This window comes from Bombus fervidus, chromosome 3 (genome assembly GCF_041682495.2).
Source record: "Bombus fervidus isolate BK054 chromosome 3, iyBomFerv1, whole genome shotgun sequence".
NCBI lineage: Eukaryota > Metazoa > Arthropoda > Insecta > Hymenoptera > Apidae > Bombus > Bombus fervidus.
Genome location: NC_091519.1, coordinates 17,298,011 through 17,316,945, shown reverse-complemented (window position 1 = coordinate 17,316,945; position 18,935 = coordinate 17,298,011). Strand labels below are relative to the sequence as shown.

The 18,935-nt window shown below is 42.1% G+C and overlaps 1 protein-coding gene across 1 annotated transcript in view; it reads right to left on the bottom strand.

Annotated features, from left to right (window-relative positions):
• Positions 1-156: 156 nt before the first annotated feature.
• The window catches only part of Mthl1 (adhesion G-protein coupled receptor methuselah-like 1), a 155,199-nt gene continuing 136,420 nt past the window's right edge, over positions 157-18,935 (bottom strand). The window contains exons 6-7 of the mRNA XM_072000643.1: positions 13,161-13,299; positions 157-5,045 (exon numbers count right to left, since the gene is read on the bottom strand). Coding sequence (XP_071856744.1) covers positions 4,712-5,045; positions 13,161-13,299 — 473 coding nt within the window. The 3' untranslated portion in view covers positions 157-4,711. The remainder of the gene's footprint in view (positions 5,046-13,160; positions 13,300-18,935) is intronic.

Below are 18,935 nucleotides of genomic sequence, written 5' to 3'. Positions count from 1 at the left end.
TCTATATGTCGTAGAATAGAAGTTTCACGATGTTCCTTTATTCGTCTACAAAGAATTAAAACAAATTAAGAAAGTAGAATAATTTGAGGATATATAAGGATTAGAAAATAAATTTACTGGACAATAAATCGAAGTTTCAAACAGCAACGAAACATGTACTAACAGTTATTCTTTATTACCATTAGTGCAATAGTAAATACTGTTACGATACATTGTACAGGAATGGTGTACGATCGGCCGTAGTACAGGGTCGTTGTAATTATAAATTTCTCTACCATGGTAATCCGGCGGCTTCTCTCTCTACATGGTTAATCGAGCCAATACGAGCTCGCCACAAACTCGTCCTCTAAATCGCACGACGAGTTAATATACTATTGTCTCCCTATAATAGCCTCCGTGTCTCCGAAGAATCAATCTTCCTCTTCTCGATATAACAGTTTCCGCACAACAATCCTTCGCTTTATCCTTCATCTATCACCGTAAAAAATATACAAAAAGTGAAGAACTATTTTGGCCAAATTTACGAAATTTCCTACCTCGCGAAAAATCCAATGTCAAATCGACTATCAATAGCCTTAAATTAATGTTAATCGTTCAATTTTGGACAATGCGTTTTCTATAAAATTTCAAATCAATGACTTTCTAATCTATCCCAGTGACCACGGTTGTCATACCAAGCGCGTTTCGCCGTGGTTGGGAACGTTCTCCATGTTAAATTCAACATTGGATTTTCCACGCTGCGAATGCACGCACGTAAATTACGCGAAGGCACGCGGTCCTCAATAACCGTTTAAACGCGTTGGCCGATCGCGGGTATTTTCCCCCCCGGAACGATCGCCAGAGCCATTCTTTTTCTTTTTCTCTTGCCACGATCTCCATCGTGCTCTCGCTGTGATTCACGTGTTCCCTTCTTAATTCTAATTCTCTATACTGGCAAGTTACCGTGTATATTTATACGTTTACGTGTATGTACGTGTATACTATGTGTTACGTTTCTCTTATTGTTCATACGTCAACAACGACTACTCCGAATAAATTAGTTTTAAGGCTACGCTGCTTCTCTTTGCTCATCGATTACCCTAACTACCGAACGAATTATCGTCGAGTACACTGAATGTTGAATTAATGTACATCGAGATCCATCCTTACGACCAGCAACAATTTCTCAAAGTGGCTTGTATTATTCTTAAATCTTGTAGCTGGTCGCGTACGACGGACACGAATAATTTATATGCGCTTACCGTATAATTACAAGTAACATAATGACGAGAAAATGTTTATCTACAAGAAGATGCAATGACGGGGAACGATCGATGCGTACGAGCTTGACGATCGTCGATTTGTCGCAGACTCGATCACCAGCGAGATTAATTGATCCTTGAACTCGCGTCATCGAGCCAGATGCAAAATAAACGCGATGGCTTAGTCCACATTGCGATGAATTACGAGCGGACGAAACGGAAAAGCTGCTACGACTGTCGCTGGCTCGTTACGCATTGTTCGGTCACGATTATACACAGCAAGGGATTTATAACGAAGTTACTGCTCGTTAATACGCTAATTACACAGAGTACCATTCACACGCTCGCATTGTCACGCAATTACTCGCTACGTACACGCAGGCACGACACGCACGCGACATGGACAACAATGTCGACAAGGAATCGAACAATTACGCGTTTCATTATTTACGAGAGATGAAAGATTAAGAATTCCCGTTTTCCAACACGTGATATTTATCGACGAAACTTTGACGACTTTGCGCTCCATTCTCATTCATACAAGAAGAAAAGGAACTAATATGGTTTTAGAAACGATCTGTCACTCTACGAAGATCATATAAACTATCATAAGGTATTTCCAAAAGGAGAAGCTTTCGATTTAAACGTTGTTGAGAAATTGAGTCTACGCGTAAGCTTTGGTACCATTTCAGGGAGGAAGATCTGTTTAGAAAACAGTGGTGGAGTATCTTCGCAGAGAATTCAGATAGTTTCCGATTAACACGAGCGGAGGGGTACATGGCTCAGTCTCTTGGATGCACCTGAAGAAACAATGACAATGATTACTTTACTCCCGCTCGCGCGTTGAGAGTTACGCGAACGTGTGGTCTAAAGAATAGCAAACTCGAGTGCGAGGTACTAATTCTACGCAGACGTGAGACGGTTTTTATGCGGTGCATGTTATCGCACTCGGCGATTTCCCATGACATTCGCAACGACTCAGCACTTGATTTGGAATTGAACTGTTGGAAAAAGAAAGAGAAGAAGACTCTAACGCAAAGAAATAGTTTTGCGTTTAGTTAGTTAAATAGTTTATTAGTTGATAAAAAATTAAGAAAATCAATATTCGTCGCTTGTCGTGATTTTATTGCACACTGACGCGTAATTGTGATTAATTCATCGCTGCAAGGTGAATGAATCTGTCGTGGAATGTCATCGGAAGTTACGCCGGAAATCGCTTGGAGAAATGGTAATCTCGCACAGTCGCACGCGATACGAGAACCGAAAAAGACAGGAGACTTCATCTGATCTCCGTCTGGTTTCTCATTGTATACAATTCGGCACGTTGAACACCACGTTTGGAAGGCATTTCAGAAGGCATTGAATTCCTAGTGTGTATTGTCACGAGTTGTCGTCCATTATGCCCTGACCTACCTACGTATGACTTCGTGAAAGCGTGACTCACCTGTACAAAAAAAAAAACACTCTCCCCGTTCGATTCTCCAATTGAACTGATTGCTTTTTAGATCGACTTACATTGTATCTATATATCATCTGTGAAAAATCATTTTCTCGGTATTAAAAGTATCAAAAAGAATATGGTTTAATCCTAACGGAGATGTGCGAACGATGCTTCGTTGTATTTACGATCAAACTAGCGATATTGTAAAGTCTCATCAAAATTGCTGCAACATGAGGCGAAAAAATTGCTTCGAGTTTTGTCATTGAAATTGATTTTGGCAGTGTTGTTTTTCGAGTCCCTCTGTGTTTTTCACGGTCCATTGTCGGGATAGCATGATCGAAAGAAGGCCATTAACGTTGTGGATCGATAAAAGTAAGTCGTCGATGATCCAACAGTCGTACAAAAGGAGTGGAATAAAGAGACGTTGAATGTATTTCAAGAAAATGATGTGCGACTGACGTCGACGAGACTACGCTACAAGACTCCTAATGCAACGCGTTAATGGTAGCCACGATTGTAGTCGGCTGATGCAAATTTATGCCAAAGGAAATTGAAGAGGGATCGCTCGTGGCCTTAAGCATGCTCGATGAATAACGAAGGACGAGCCGCGAAAGAAAGTTCCGGATTCACCTGACGCGTGCTCACGAACACGGGTCAAGGTCGTTGCGATTTCATCGATCGGACACGTCACGCACGTCGTTCGTTTATTGGGAAATTTTTGTGGTCTCCGTGTGTCATTTATTTGTAGAATCGACGCGTGATCGCGAATAGCAGAACGTCAGACGAGGTACGGACTGGAAGTACAGAGTCGTGGCGACTAAAAACGAGCAAAACGGGCGACCATGTATTAATATCGATGATCGTATTTACTGTCGCGCGAAAAATTCGCTCGTAATCGGCCTCGTCCGGCGCCGTTTGTTAATACCGAAATAGCGTGTCTCGTATCGGCCACACATCATCTCGTTAACATCGTTCAGCGTATAATCGATGGACAGTGACTGGTTGCTCCTACGCGCGTTAACGACGGTCTGGTTGATTCGACGACGATTCTCTGGCCGATCGGTGACAACGAACAATGCAACTCTCGCGTCGAATCATCGTCAGAGAGATGAAAAAGACGGACGAATCTAGAGGATGGCGCGAATTACAAGTTGCAACGATAACGGAAGATTCGACGCGAGTGAAAGCTGGACCGAGAGTCGCTGGGAACGCGGTTTTCCCTCGAGAGGGGACTCGAACCAGGACGGGTGTTTCTATGAATATTTGTCGCTTCGCGTTGTTTTCTCTGTTCTCCATTGTGTTCCCTGTCGAGACAATCAACCATTCAAAGTGACAGCTCGCGCGTTCTACCGCTTTCCCCGCGTTTAGTCCGCGGGGACACGAGCGGCGAGCAAACGCGTTCTTGGCGACTGTACTTCTCCCAAGGTCGACGACCTCTTTTCTTAGTAGACGAGGATTTTTGACGCGAGTCGAGTCCTACTTGGACGGGCCTACTTGTATACGGACTATGTTCGTGAAACGGCACTCGTCGAGTCACAAAGTCATCCGGAACGGGGAAGTCCGGTTATTTCAAGTTCACGGCCTCGAGGTCGTCAACCTTGCAACGCGAATCGGCCACGGATAGTAGATATAGAAGCTTTTCTCTGTCTCCTTTGAAGACGATCGTATTACCAAGGATCAACGGCGTTTGTATTAAGAATCGCACGAACTACGAACAGAGAAAAGAGAATGCTGCTTCTTGGTAGCGATCCATCAATGCGATGCTTTTCACGCCGGTCGCTTCGTATACAGTGTTCTTCCGCTTCGTCGACTTCCGCGTCTGTTTTATATGTTTCACGAGATTCGTGAATCTGCCTCTTTCCAACACACGCTTTCGACTTCCCGTCTACCGAATCCTGTCTCGATCTCTCTGCTTTTGCGAGTCGAGTAACTCTAAACTGACCGACAGCGACGGTTCCAACGGACTAAACAGAGCAAGCACGCCGTCAGAGAAGCTCGACTGTCGGAAGCGGCAGGTCAGAGAAGTCGCTCAGCAGATGGTTTCCAGCGGAGCGGTCTTCGTGCTCGGATTCTGAATGACGCTGTCGCCCATGCTGGGCATCCCGTGACTGGTGGTGCTCAGTCCGTTTCCCTGCCTTCCAGCGTTCGTCCTCGGGTTCCTGTTGCAGATCCTTTTCAAGGCGGCGCGGACCTGGGGCTGGCAGCCAACTACCGCGAAGATCAGCACGCCCTGGAACGCGTTTATCATGTCGGTGAAGTACCAGATGTATTGAGGACCACCGACTGCCCACGAGACCACGTCGGCTACCCAGGTGACGCCCATCACGACCACCAGCTTCATGCACACACGGCCCAGTGCGGCTCTGAAACAGAAACATTAGATCCTCGTCAGACCTAGGAAATGAGTATTTAGTTTGAAGATGATTGAGTGCTCGAAGAAGTCGCGTTAGAAACTCTATGGGAGACTCCGGTCGAGATTGTCTATTAGATCTCGGATTTTTTTACAAACTCGTATCTTTACGAACAGAATTTTACGAAGCAAATTCCAAGCTTTGATATTTCAAACGTTTGCACTTTTTTCGGATGTGAAGCGATTTTAAGTCGTTAAAAGAAATATAGAAACGTCTACTCGATTGCCCACACTGGGGTTAAGAGAAAAAGAATCCACAAGGTCGATTAGAATTTAGGAAGATTCGTCGATGGTTTGGATAATTGAATTGGTTAAAGCGATCATCCGAGGGAATACGGGTTCGCGTAGTTGACACTTTGCTCGGAGAATCTTAAACATTTATTATCAGTTGCGCGTGAAAGGAATTTTTTCGGTCTGGCCAGCTTGATTTATGACGGTTATTGTGCCTTGAATTCAAAGAACGAGGAATGACAAGGCAGCGATTCAGAGATCTATGGAGGATACACGTTGGTTTAAGAAAATTCTCTGCACATTTATCTTTCTCGTTATACGCGGAGCATATAGGAACGTTATTTTTCATGTTTCGTAAAGATGCTGTTTTATTCGTGTTACGGGGATATCGTTCAGCCGCGACGCCACAGGTACCGCGACGAATTTCCGGCGACAAAAAGCGACCCGATTCAATTAGCGCTGCGTTCAATTACGATGAACATAAATCAGGCCGCAAACGTATCCGTTTGTTCAGCGTGACACGTTGCGCCGCCACGAGTAATGTATGCATCGCATTGTGGTCGAAGTCAAAGCATTATTAATTCGTTCCGGCTGAGTATTCGCAGCCCGTTACGGTGTTGTGTCGCGAAATTATAGCGTTATAAAGGCCACGGAGTCCTCTTTCCCTCGTACCATTCCCCATTTCAGTACTTTCGTGGTTGCCCAATCTTTATTATCGCTGTCACAATGTTTCCCAACTTATAACGTATAATTGAACGTCGATAAAATCTGTATGGTGCGTTGTAGTAGAGAATTTCTAACGCGTTCTTGTCTTTTTTTTTTAATATTTCAAATTTTTTATACAGATCCTTAATTGCCCAAATTTATATAGCGTGCTGTAGCCAAGAATTACCGAAGCCTTTATCTTAATTTTTAATTCTTCGTGTATCCAATTTTTTCGTGTCTATAATCCAATGAAAAGTTTAAAATTTTGATACGAAATTCGCCTCGCGGATTCGACTTTTATAATCGATCCCTGCCGATGCCACATTTAGCAGGTTGCCATGTGCGAAACTGGCCCATGCAAGTAAGTTCGAATCAGGTCGACTCAGCCGTTTCCACGCGAGAACGGCAACTCTCTCGCCGCTTTTCCGCTTTGCTTACCTCTCCGCTCTCTCGTTGATCGTCGCGTTATTTTTGAACCACCACCGGTTGCAAGCCGCGAGATGTTTGCATATTCCCCGCTCGTAACAATTAGGCGGCGCCTCGAAAATAGAAGATTCTTGCATCCAGCTATTACGAGATGCCACGCGACCATGTTACGCATACGTATTATGATAATTACGGTTTAATGCGCGGTGGAAATAAAACCATCAAAGGCAGAAACATAATCTTAATGCACCGTCCGTCGATTAGATTTTACTACATCTTATTTGAAATCAATTAACTATTTGTAACCGGTAGAGGATAAATTTTATTCTACTCTATATATAGCTCTTTTAATGTCGTTCTTTTTACTATTTTCCATCTCAACGTAAAAACATACCAGATATCTGACAAGTATAGCAACAAATCTAAAACTTGTAATTATTATTTAATTTCCCACGATAAAAAGAAAATCTGTATAGTGCGTTATAGTAGACAATTTCTAACACGTTCTTGTCTTTCTTTTTATTTTCAAATTTTTTATACAGATCCTTAATCGCCCAAACCTATCTAGCGTGCTGTAGCCAAGAATTTCCGAAACCTTCGTCTTAATTTTTAATTCTTCGTGTATCCGATCTTTTCGAGTCTATAATCCAACGAATCTCCACGTCTTGGATAGCACGGACGTCTAACAAGTCCAGCAAGGAATCTGATATTGCCACGTGTAGAATTATTTGTCTTTCAAATTGGAACAATAGTCAACAAGACGTGACATGGGTACGAACGCAGACTGATGGAAATATCGTCGGGATTTCGTCATCAATGATGCAAGGCTTTTATTATCGATCCACCGTTATACGAGTATGTACGGGTAGTACCGGTTCGTCGATTATTATTCGGATGAAAATTTTATCGTGCGGAGACTACTGAAAAATTCATCGGCGTACACCGCGGGCCGATGGTTTCAATCCAAACAACGAATTCGCAGAACGATCGGCGCATGAAGAATCTCTATAGCTATAATGATATGCGAAGAAAGCAAATTAGACACGCGTCCACGAATGCAGAAGGTGAACTCGCGCGTGCAGGATGAACCTTTCACCATGGTGGGAAACGTGGAGGCGCGTGATAAGCATGAAGGCCCATCGAACAGCGGAATGCAAACAAACGGTCGATCACCTGTGCGGGAACAGCTGCACCCAAGAACCACGGTACACGATGAACGCTTGAAAGGCGAGGAGAACATGAAAGAGAAGATTTTTGAGAACGTACTTGACCGATCAAAGCCCCGTCGAATCGGCTTTGTATGCCGAACGGCGAGCAAGAAGCAAGGACAGCGACGGATAATGGTCAAATTTTATATACCCCTTATTCCTCTTTTAAGATTTCACCATTTCTGTTTATCAATAGTGTTCGTTTACTGCACTTGGATCATGGTCAAGTCAAACATACTGTCTTTGATGTTTTATCATCTTTTGTTTTGATCTAGTACTTGCAATATGTTGAGCATCATGACGACTGATGCATTGGATAATTTTACGGAATAACGCGCGCTTGGTTCGTTTCAATTATTTGATACCGTGAAAATGAAACGTAGAGTCTGGTAGAAAAAGAAAAACGCTTCGTTAGAAGATGAAATTATGCCGATAAAAATATTAAGAAGTATATTGTAAAAATTACTGTTCAGAATAATTTTAGTATAGTTTCAGTATATTCATCGCGCTTGATTTTAGGCACAGAGATACAAGCAGAAATATTTTTAATACCACGTATCGTATTCTATGGTTTGGTGTAAGTTTGAGGTATATTTTAACGTAGAAGGCCGCATTTCGATCTACTTCTACCAACGCCATTTCACTCGAGGATCGCATCCTCCGTTCTACGTCGTTGCTAGAAGATTTGTGGAGAAACGAGTCGATGAACAGTTTGAAAGATCGAGCACGAAATTGAGAAGGGTGGGTTTCCATCGAGCCGAGGCGGAGGAAGGGCGAAGTAAAGTCATTTGAAGCAGACAGCCATTCGTATTTTTGTTCGACGCTTCAAATTAATGCCACTCGCCGCGTTTGGAAAGAAAGTAGGATCGCGGATCCAGCTACGTGTTAATTGACGTAACGAGACAGAGGGGTGAATATGGATTGTTAGCGTCTGTCTGAGACTGAAAATATCGACGGCATCCAATAAAAAAGAAAAAAAAAGAAAAAGAAAAGAGCAAAAAGAAAAAAAAAGAAAGAAAGAGGAAGAAAAAAAGATCTGGAAACGACACACCGATGCATGCTTCGATCGCTCGTTACACTCGTAACGCGGAACATGTTTAATGAGGGCCGTTTCGTCTGGACGTTATTATTATATGGATGTTCTTTATATAATCAGCGTGAAATAATGACAAAAAGAAAGGAAGAAACGTTCAAAGTGCTAGGTATTGCGATTGCAATTTATGAGAAACTTTGCAACTGCATAGGAAACACCACTGGCCGGAGTAGAGTCGTTCGAGCTTCCGTTTATCGCGGTCTATCTCGATAGATCAAACACGATCTTGGTGCGATCAAGATTCATTTCGAACTCTCTGCGTCTTCGAAGAACTTTTAACGGAAAGGATAGAGCGACGTTTGTGACAAAGAGATGCGATTTTCTCAGAAATGACTCATCAGGGTCGAACTGAAGAAGAGAAACGACAATACGAATGGTGAAAAAAGGAACATCGAACGAAATACTGGCCATAAAATAAATTTATCTATTACGTTTGTAAGAATTTACATTAGTCGTGAACACGGCTAAAGCTCGTCGACCAGCATATTTTCCATTGCTTCCGCGAGATCTATCCGGAATCTCTAAAAGCTGGCGAATACACAGGTATCCACTTTACGATCCACGAAGATTTTCCAGAAGAAAAGAGACGCTGTTGGAACAGTGAGAGGTAGAAAATGGAGAAGAAACGAGAACGATGCAATCGTGAGGACTGCATCTACCCGCATCATCCAGCTGACGGTTATAGCGCGTGTTTTATCACGTTTACGTTTCGACCGGCAACCTTGTCGTTTCTGCTCGGAACATAATTCAAAAGTAAGTCCTTTTCTTCTTCTTCTACTTCTTCTTCTGTCTCCTTTGAACGCTACGATACACCGACGAGGTTTTATTTGCGACGCGTTTATTTTGGCAGCGACGCTGAACTTTTAAATTGCGAGCAAAAAGCTCACGACCGGCGCGTCATTCATTGGTCGCTACGTGAATGAATGATTTCGTCCGAACATCGATTTTCTGTGATTTCTTTTTTTCTATGATCTTTTATTTTCTCAAGCGCAGGACGATAATGTATTATAACGAGATATTTCCGAAACGATAAATTATTTATTTATAAATTATTTGCTTCTATCTCCGCTTGTTTATTAAGCGAAGGTGGCGTTTAAATTCTTCGTTTTATTCGATTAAACGCAAATTATTCGAATATTTTACGTTATAGTAAGCGAAACATCACTTTTTTTAATGGTTTTTATGCGCATTCCAAAATCGGACATTTTTATTAGAACTTGCTATTCAAAGATGTCTCGTAAAACGTCATTTTTATACGAGTTTCTTATTTTCATATTCGACATCCGATCAAATATTTTCGAAGCGTACTGTAGGGAGTGAAGTAAAAGAAGTTTAGTTAACGTAGACCCATGCATCAACCTTGACAGAGATCAGAAGAGTTTCTATTTTTACGTATTTATTTTCTTTTTCTAAAAGAGATCTTGTTCGTTCTCGTCTTCTATTGCATCCTGCATATTCGTGACTCGTTCGAACATCAACTCGTTTAACGAGTATTCTTTCATCCAACGTATGTATTTTTACGTTTTACATTTCTTCGTGGCACCTTGAAGAATCGCAAATATTTGCGATAAATCGAATAAGCATCCGAACGATCCGTCAAAATAACAGCTCGCTGAGAGTTACACGAAAAATATTGCGAATTAACGCACCATGAATCAACTTTTCAACGAGATTTCATTGAAATCGAGATCCCCCGACAAGCGTATTGTTTCGAGAAATCCTTTAAACAAAATCAATCACCTTTAACGGCATAAACCATCGGTTTATTCGTCTCTTCCGTCGAAAAACAACCTTCGTCTTTACTTTCCGTGCTATTTTAATCAACTTACACTTGTAACACGCGTTATGGTTTCCATTCAAGTTTCTAATTTCAACTTCAACTCTCGTGTTTATTCTTCGATTCAAAGATCAACGAATACAATATTTTGCACGTGACACGGTGTTAATTTTCATCTGATTGCTTCGATTTAAAAACACATTGAGATATCAAACGTATATTAGCTGAATTGTAAGAGGAATTTCTACTTGAGGATCGGTCTATAGCGAAGTCGATCGACTCAACCACACAACGTCCATTTCGATCATCATTTTCACGGCACAATAACAAAGACAAAGCTGTAGGAACTATCGAGACTTTGGAAATCTCGGAGAATGCTGCCCGAAGACGAATGGGTCGGATAAACAGTAAATTCTTTGAGGGATACGTCCAACCGGATGTGAAAATATCACGTTTACCCATCGATCCTTGGCATCGGGCGACGAGCGTCGTTTGACGAATCGCATTTTTTTCGGATATTTATGCCTGGCAGCCGGTAGCTTTTTTACAGAGCGACCGGGGCTCAAAGGAGAATTTATTTTATCACGGCTGCGCCGACAGATATCAGGCATCGAATCGTTATTTTCCATTCGCACGCCGTCCCTTCGAACCACCTTTGCTCCCTCGTCCCGTCGAAATTGATATTGACGATCTCAATTTGCGATTCTCTTTCGGCCGAGCCTCCTCTCCCCTCGCTTTCGCTCGTTCTCTTTCTGCCAATACAGAGGAACCGGGACACACGCTGGTCATAATGGTGAATAGAGATTCTTTCGTGTTCGTTTTCTCTGTCCATTTTTTCGCTATTCGTAATTTTCGAAGAGCTCGCTATTCTTTTCATTTGTCAACCGGTTACCAGTTAATTCGAATATTCCAAGCTCTTATATCTATTTGGCGTTGCTCGAAGGATACAAAGGATAGAAAACAACGGTCAATCCCTTTATCATACGATTCCACCTTCGATCGAGGAAACTTATTAATATCGCAACGCAAGGGATTACACTTCTCGTAAAGTTTGGCACGATGAGTTTGGCCATTTTGCACGATAATTCAACGTACTCGTATCTTTTTACGACTAGAAAATTTGGAGAAAGAAATATAAGAAAATAAAAGAATTTATTATTTATTAGCGTTCATAAGGCGACTTGTGATTTGTAAAATCTCAGAAATAATATTAGTCGAATCGTGTAAGAGATTCTCTATTTATTCCAATCTCCCTTTTCTTATTGATAAATACGATTTCATCGAAGAAGACTCGTTGTTTCCCACTGAAGCAGCTAAGAATCACCCTCGTTTATTTCCTTGGAATTCCGATCGACACGGAAGCGCTCGTAAATCCCCACTTCCGAGGTGAAACGGCCTCGCCAGATTTCGAAAGGAGACGCGATTCGCTTTCTCCGTTCCTTCGTCTCGAGATAATTGCTCGTTAAACCACGAAAGAAAGGGACGAAGGGACGGGGAGCGACAAGATTCGAAGAGTATCTTAATTTAAGTAAACATCCCGAGGTTGAGCGTTCGCTGATCTCGATTATCTATGGATTTCGTGTGAACCGAATGCAGCAAACCGGTTATCCTTGATATTTATCATCGGCCTCGAGCGTTTTCCTTCGCGCCGAAATAAAGCATCGTTCGCCGGCAGCGATAAAACAAGAGCACGAAGATCATTACGCGTTTGTGCGCCGCCTGTTCCTCTTAATCGTTGTGTATCGCTCGTCTCACTCTCGAACAAACAAACCAGGACTTCTTTAACTCGGCTATATCGCCGACTTAAACTCCTCCGAAGTTTACCACCGAGACGAGTAATCGTTTCCCTCTTAACTTCCTTTAAGGAAATGAGACGCGGTTGCATCTCGCGGTGATTAGCAAGGACGCGCGCCTCCAAACGTTTCCTGGTAATTTCCGTTTATCCGAGAACTCGGTTACGAGATGTAAAGTGCGGCGATAGCGTGGGCAAGATTGAACCGTAGATAATACTCAGGTCAGAAAGAGGTTTCTCTCTATCTCCTATCTAAAGTAACTGGCAAACTTTTAGCGTTTTAGGCTTAGGCGTTAGATCTACATCTTCCGTAAACGTAACCACAGTCTAACGCTGGCAAGATTCTGAAAATAACCCGGACGTAGCGTAAACCGGGTCTTGCGTGTACCCACGGAACTGACGAAAGTGAAATCTCGCATGCAACGTGACGAAAGTTCGATTTCTACGCGCGGATCGTCGATTTTTCTTCTTCTTGATCGTTCTCCGAAAAGATCGTCGAGCGGTACCGATGGCACACGTTCCTGGAAGAAATTGGCCAAATATTTATGCGAAACGAAGACCGCGTGGCCGTTCGCGAAGCACAGAATGCGTTTACGAATTCGACTCGACGATTCGCCCGGGAACTTTTTAAGCTAAATATTTCTTTTTCTTTCAAGGATATACGGTTTGAACAGTCATATCCGTCGTGTTCAAGACTGGCGAGTATCCGGGAAGTAACGCGTAAACCAGATCGGAACTTAATTTAGAGCTGGTAGATTCGGGGGGACAGTCAGACGCGGTGAGCCGTGCTCCTCGATTTTCCAAGTCGTTCGGTCGAACTCGATGAATTCGCTTACCGTTCCGTGGTGCTCTTCACGAATTCGCCCTTCCATAGACCACACGTTAGCTCGCGGGCAGTCGCTGCGAAGAATAACAGGTTCACTGCAAGCAGGAAACCAATGGGACCGAAGAAGTACGCCAAGATCTCCATGTCACCTGCAGAATAAATTTTTAGTGTTCAGTATCTAAGGAAATTTTCTTAAATATTAAGAAAATCTATATACAACGTGCATTCTTAAATAAGCACGAAGAAACCACATGTCCGAGCGATTATTAATTCAGATATCGCCGAATATTTTTTCCTCTACGATATTTTTCAGAGTAATGTCCCTTTCATTTAAAATATTCAAACAATTCAAAATAATGTCCCACTCTATTTGCAAATCGCAAAAAAAAAACTCTATTTAAAAATCGGAAGAATATTTTAAATTGTATATAATTAGATCATCGTACTACGATTTATCGCTCGATTATTATTTCAAATATTCTTCAAACAGGAAAAAAATATTATTATACCTTAGCGAAAATGTGGAAAATAGATAAAAATATTATTCTTCGGAAATGACGATAATCGTACGAAAAAAAACGATAGACGTTTCCATCTACCATTCACCGCGTCATTGTTAATGCAAGCAGCTGGAGTGTCGAAGAAGAAGTCGGACCTGGAAACGTTCTAAATATCTGGATGTTCGCTTCGAGTCCGCCTGCGTGTTCAATAATAAACGTTCGGATCGCTTGAATGGCGAATCGGTTTATCTTTACGACGTCCGATTGGAACGTGGTCTGTGTACGCGTTTCGATTCATCGAACGCGGAGGATCGTAAGAAACGAGCGCTTTAGCTACTCGTTAACCGGAAGTCGTGGAACACCGACCGCCAGCTAGTATTAGCGATTAAACTTATTACGCGAAATGTCGCATCGAGTGAATGATTATGTGGCTGCCTTGTCGCGATCTGCTCGTTACATTCCGAACGGCTTATCAACGGACGTGAAACGCGTTTCAAGCTGGTAGACTTAAGATCTGGCGGACATCGTGGCGATATCTTGCATCCGATGTATCGTGCAGCGAACTTGAAACCTGTCGCAAATGGCGACAAGATTTTTTTCGGCATTTATAGTTGTTCATAAATTAATCTTATTTCTTTTCTTGTATCTTTAAATAACGAGTTCTCGTTCTATGTTTCTTTTGATTAGTTGATCGAGAAGTATTTATTAACTCGAATCTACCACGGTATTTCAACTACAACGCGAATACTGTTCGAATATCGATCAACATTGAAAAATTGTATATGTTTGCGCGAAAGATATCCACCAGATGTTATTAGCGTGTAAAGTTAACTAGAAACATGTAGCTAATTCGAGGCAGGAGTCCAAGGACGGATTCCTTCGAAAATAAAAAGAAATAGGAGAAGAGGAAGTTCGTAGACGAGAGCAGAGAAAGAGGAAATTTCATCGAGGATCCTTCGTATGCGAGTAGGAAAGGAATTAGAGGACGAGTTCCTGAACAACGTGACAGTATAGGAATAACAAGGGCCAATACCATTCGATGATCGATGACGGACAAATAAATCCGGCGACGACTGACGATGCCCGCGATTTCACGAATTCCGACCTCCTTCTGATTCTCGCCTCTCTATTCGCGGAATCGCTGGTCACGAATCGACCAATTTCCACCGTCTTTGTTACGTAAGTTCTATTTTTGTGCCGACCTGACAGCTTTATCTGCGTTTCTAAATGAGACGAATTGAAAGGAGACAAACACGCCGAACGCGGATTTCGTCGCCTTCGTTCTTTCCGCGTCTACGTTGAACAATTTTTCGATCGAATTTCTCGTATTATAGAATTTTCCGATACATAGATCTATACAGCGGTATGGTGAATAATTTGGATTCGCTAGAAAAATTCACAGAATCCATAGAAACCCACAGAATGTATAAAATTCTACAGAATTCGCAGAAATGAAAAAGATCGCTTTAGAATTTTGCTATCCTAGAATATCATGTTGCCAACGATTATATCGAAATAAAGAATGTTGTTATTAATAGTTATAGCGTTAATTTAATAACAAAGTTAGCAGCGATCGAAGAAGTGTTTCCAGGTTTTTGGTCGGTAATATAAATCTTCGGCAGACAAGATGTTTAGAACAAAGAATGGAGAATTAGTGGGAAATACGTATGGAATGTTCGCCAATGTTTTCAATGGTGTGCTTGTGGTTAATTTAACGGTCCGAATAATAGGAAGAAAAATCGTTTTCCGGGGGAGTACGTGCAAGGACAGAGGGATGGAAATAAGATGCGGCAAAAATATCAGTGGGTGCTGCAAATAGATCGATAATTCATAGAGGCCGGTACAAATCGCAGAGTCGGGCCTTGCTGACAGCAACAGTTTGTTTTCCTATCGTCTTAAAGCGTTGGAAAAGATGCTCGAAAGAAATGAGCGTGTCGTCATACTTAATTCCGCGCGCCTACATGAGAACGACGTAACCTTCCTTTGTTTATTTTCACGACATCATTACATTACGATTATCTTCAACGATAATACGTTATCGTAAAAAGATTCAATTTTGGTGCATACATATGTACATTGTATGTATATAGTGTTTCGTAAAATTATTCGAACATTTATTGTAGAATACTTTTGTTGATACGTGCAAAATAGACAATGCAAAATTTTTGGAAAGTTTAGAACAAGTTTGGAAATGCACATAAAAGTAACAAGACGATTACTGTGAACGTACGTTTCTCGAAAATATTATATTTGATATAAATCGTCGTCTTAAACATATGTATTAGATTGTCCGAAAAGATTCTTTCGTTTTACAAGGAAATAATAGACGCACAATGTCTTTTGTTTTATATTAGTTCATTGAATTATGCACGAACATAATAATAGAAATAGAACGAAATGGATCATACGTAATTCAATAAAATAATATAAAACAGAAATTGTTGTTCACCTATTATCTTATGAAACGAAAGAAACTATTCGGACAACCTAATATAATTAGAAGACAAAAATGGTTTCACTAAATAGATACGTGTATCACAGATTATTGATACACACTGATACAAATTGATTCGTTCGCTCAAATATTTTTTTATCTCTGGGTAGAGTACGTTTGTAATTAATTTTTTATTGTTCTCTGTATACATTTTTGGATATACTACAAATTTTTCTCACTTAACCATGGTAATTGTGCTCCATTACAATGCTAATGAAATTTCAAAATATTTCGTATAACACATACGATACATCTACGGAAAGATTTTGCAGTAAATGTTCAAATACATTCACGAGACGGTCTACATATATGGATGGTAACGTCGGAATCAATTTGTTAAAAGGACCCGGCGGACCATGTGTATTTTAATTACTTCGTTCGATATTTTCAATATTCCACGTTTGGATGTCGTTAATTGGATCCATTTGTTTCCCTTTTCAAGATCCGATTACGAGCAGCCCGGGTTTTCGGATATTTCTCGTGGTTACGCTTCCGCCATGGCTCGTGTGTCATTATTCTCTGCAATTTCTATTGCTTCGTTACGCTGTTCGCTCGTTATTCGAACCGATCTCGAAAATCGACTTTATCGTACGAAAACCAACGAGATTCCAACTGGATTACCGTTCTGCACCGAGTTGTCATTCCTCCGTTCAAACTGTTTTCCAGAACAATTTGATTATTCTTGATTTTCACTTGTGTTTCTTTCCAATAACAAACACATTCGTCCACGTTATATTTTCTCTTTTAGTAATCTCATTTTTGTTTGTCTAACAATATCGAATAATAGCCAGATATTCTACCCAAGGGTGATATATTTTAATTCGAGTTTCTTTGTTTCTCCTTAATAAACTCTGAAATGAAACTATAGCGAGGTACGTCAGGAGGAACTTAACGATATCTGCCTCCATTGTAGCATTTTAATTTTATCGACAAAAATTTAATCCACCCTAGCCCATCGTATATACTACGCTCTCGAGAAGAAAAATCTCAATTATTCCTTTCTCTACCGAGTTTCCTTGTAAAAGGAAATATCAAAAATCGCAGGTACTTGCCTCGCTTCTTAACTATCCGAAATTGTCTCTAAAAGCCGCGCAATTTCAACCCTAACAACTGCTGAAAGGTCACGAAAGCGGGGTCTGTTCCTCAATTTTCTCGCAAGCAACGATTTAATCGGCCAACGAGCTATTCTAATTTTTTGTGAAACACAACAGAGGGAAAGCAGCCGGAAGGGAAGCCGGTGGATCGGTAATAAAAGTAAGGTAAGGTATTGGCGCGCGAACACGCGAGACACGATCCTCCGCGTGCCGAAATTACGGTAAATCACGTGAACCGGTACTTATCGAAACGGCTCGGCGTTCACAGGGAGACGGGAGAGAGGGTGCGTGTCTGGATCCGTTGGTAAGATCGCGAAATCCCGGGAATTCGCGGGAACACCTATGAATATGAATACGTTCGTTCGAATGTAATGCGTCTGGTCCCGGGGCTGGTTTTCGTGAATACCACGCTCTACGTTCCTCCTACCAGCCAATCTGGTAAGTATACGCGCAGAGGGAAGCGCGGATAACTAGTTTCCGAGTAAATTGATACGTCGGTACACGTACACGTTGCGCTCGGCTTTTCTCCCTCTTACTTTTTCCTCTCCGTTCATCTTGCACAATATTTTCATGCGCGTGTACCCTCGCGGCGAGGGTCGAGGAACAGGGGCCTTTTTCCTTGATAGTCGTAATCTAGCCGGACAATTACCGGGTCGATAAGTAATTGCAGCCCTTATCGAAATCGTGCAAGTTGCCATAACCACTAGGGTGGAAGGTTTGGTCCTTCCTTTTTCGTCCTTCTCTTCCCCCCTTTCTTTTTTTCTTGGTCCGTTCGACGTTGGTTGGATAAAAGTGTGGAAAACGTTGCGATGCGTCACGTTACACGGATGAAACAGAAAAACTTGCGGTTCCGGCGAAACACTCGCGTAGTTCGATTTTCCCGATCATCAACCGCGTTTTCGGTACGGTACAGCGACCGATTCGAGCGCTAAACGCTCTTTCATTCCGAGATCGTTGCGCTTTTATCGAGCTCGCGCGGACGAACGCGAACAAAAATGTCCCCGTGTTTCATCCCCTTTCCGCCGCCGTCCGTTGCGGTCAGTCGATGGACAGTGCGTCGCTGATCGAATAAAGAATACAGCTTTTTTCTTCTCTTTTTTTTTTTGTTAGTTCGTATGCGGGTCGCGGTTGCTCTTTTTCCTCCTCTTTTTTTATACCAGAAAAAAAATGGCTCTATTAACGTATCGGTAGTTAGTAATTGGGCGGTTTGTCATGCCGACGGTAATAAAATTTTAGCCGCGGTCGCGAAATCCATTCCGCTTGGCGAGCACCGGTCGAATTTTATGGTAAATAAAGAACCATACAAGCCTCGGACCCGTTATCGGGCCAATTCCCTCTGTGCTAAGCGGTCTCTCCGCTCTTTCTCTCTCTGTCTCTCTGTCTCTCTGTCTCTCCCTCCGTGCATCCCCATAACCACGAGCGCAATCTGCCAGAAGCACGCTCCCAACGAGGGCCCCATAGCCACTTATCGGCGAGAGGGTCGCGCTCGTCCGCAAACAAACTCATAAATAAAATCCTTATGCCGCAACTTTCATGGATGGCGATGCATACGCCACGGAGTGAGCGAAAAAGATGGAGAGCCGGTTGATATCGAGGCTGCAGCTGACCCAGTTGCCAAACGTTAATCCGGTCGACATGGCGTGGCGTGAAAGACCATCCCGAGGATTCGTGACTGTCAACGACACGCGAGTATAAAT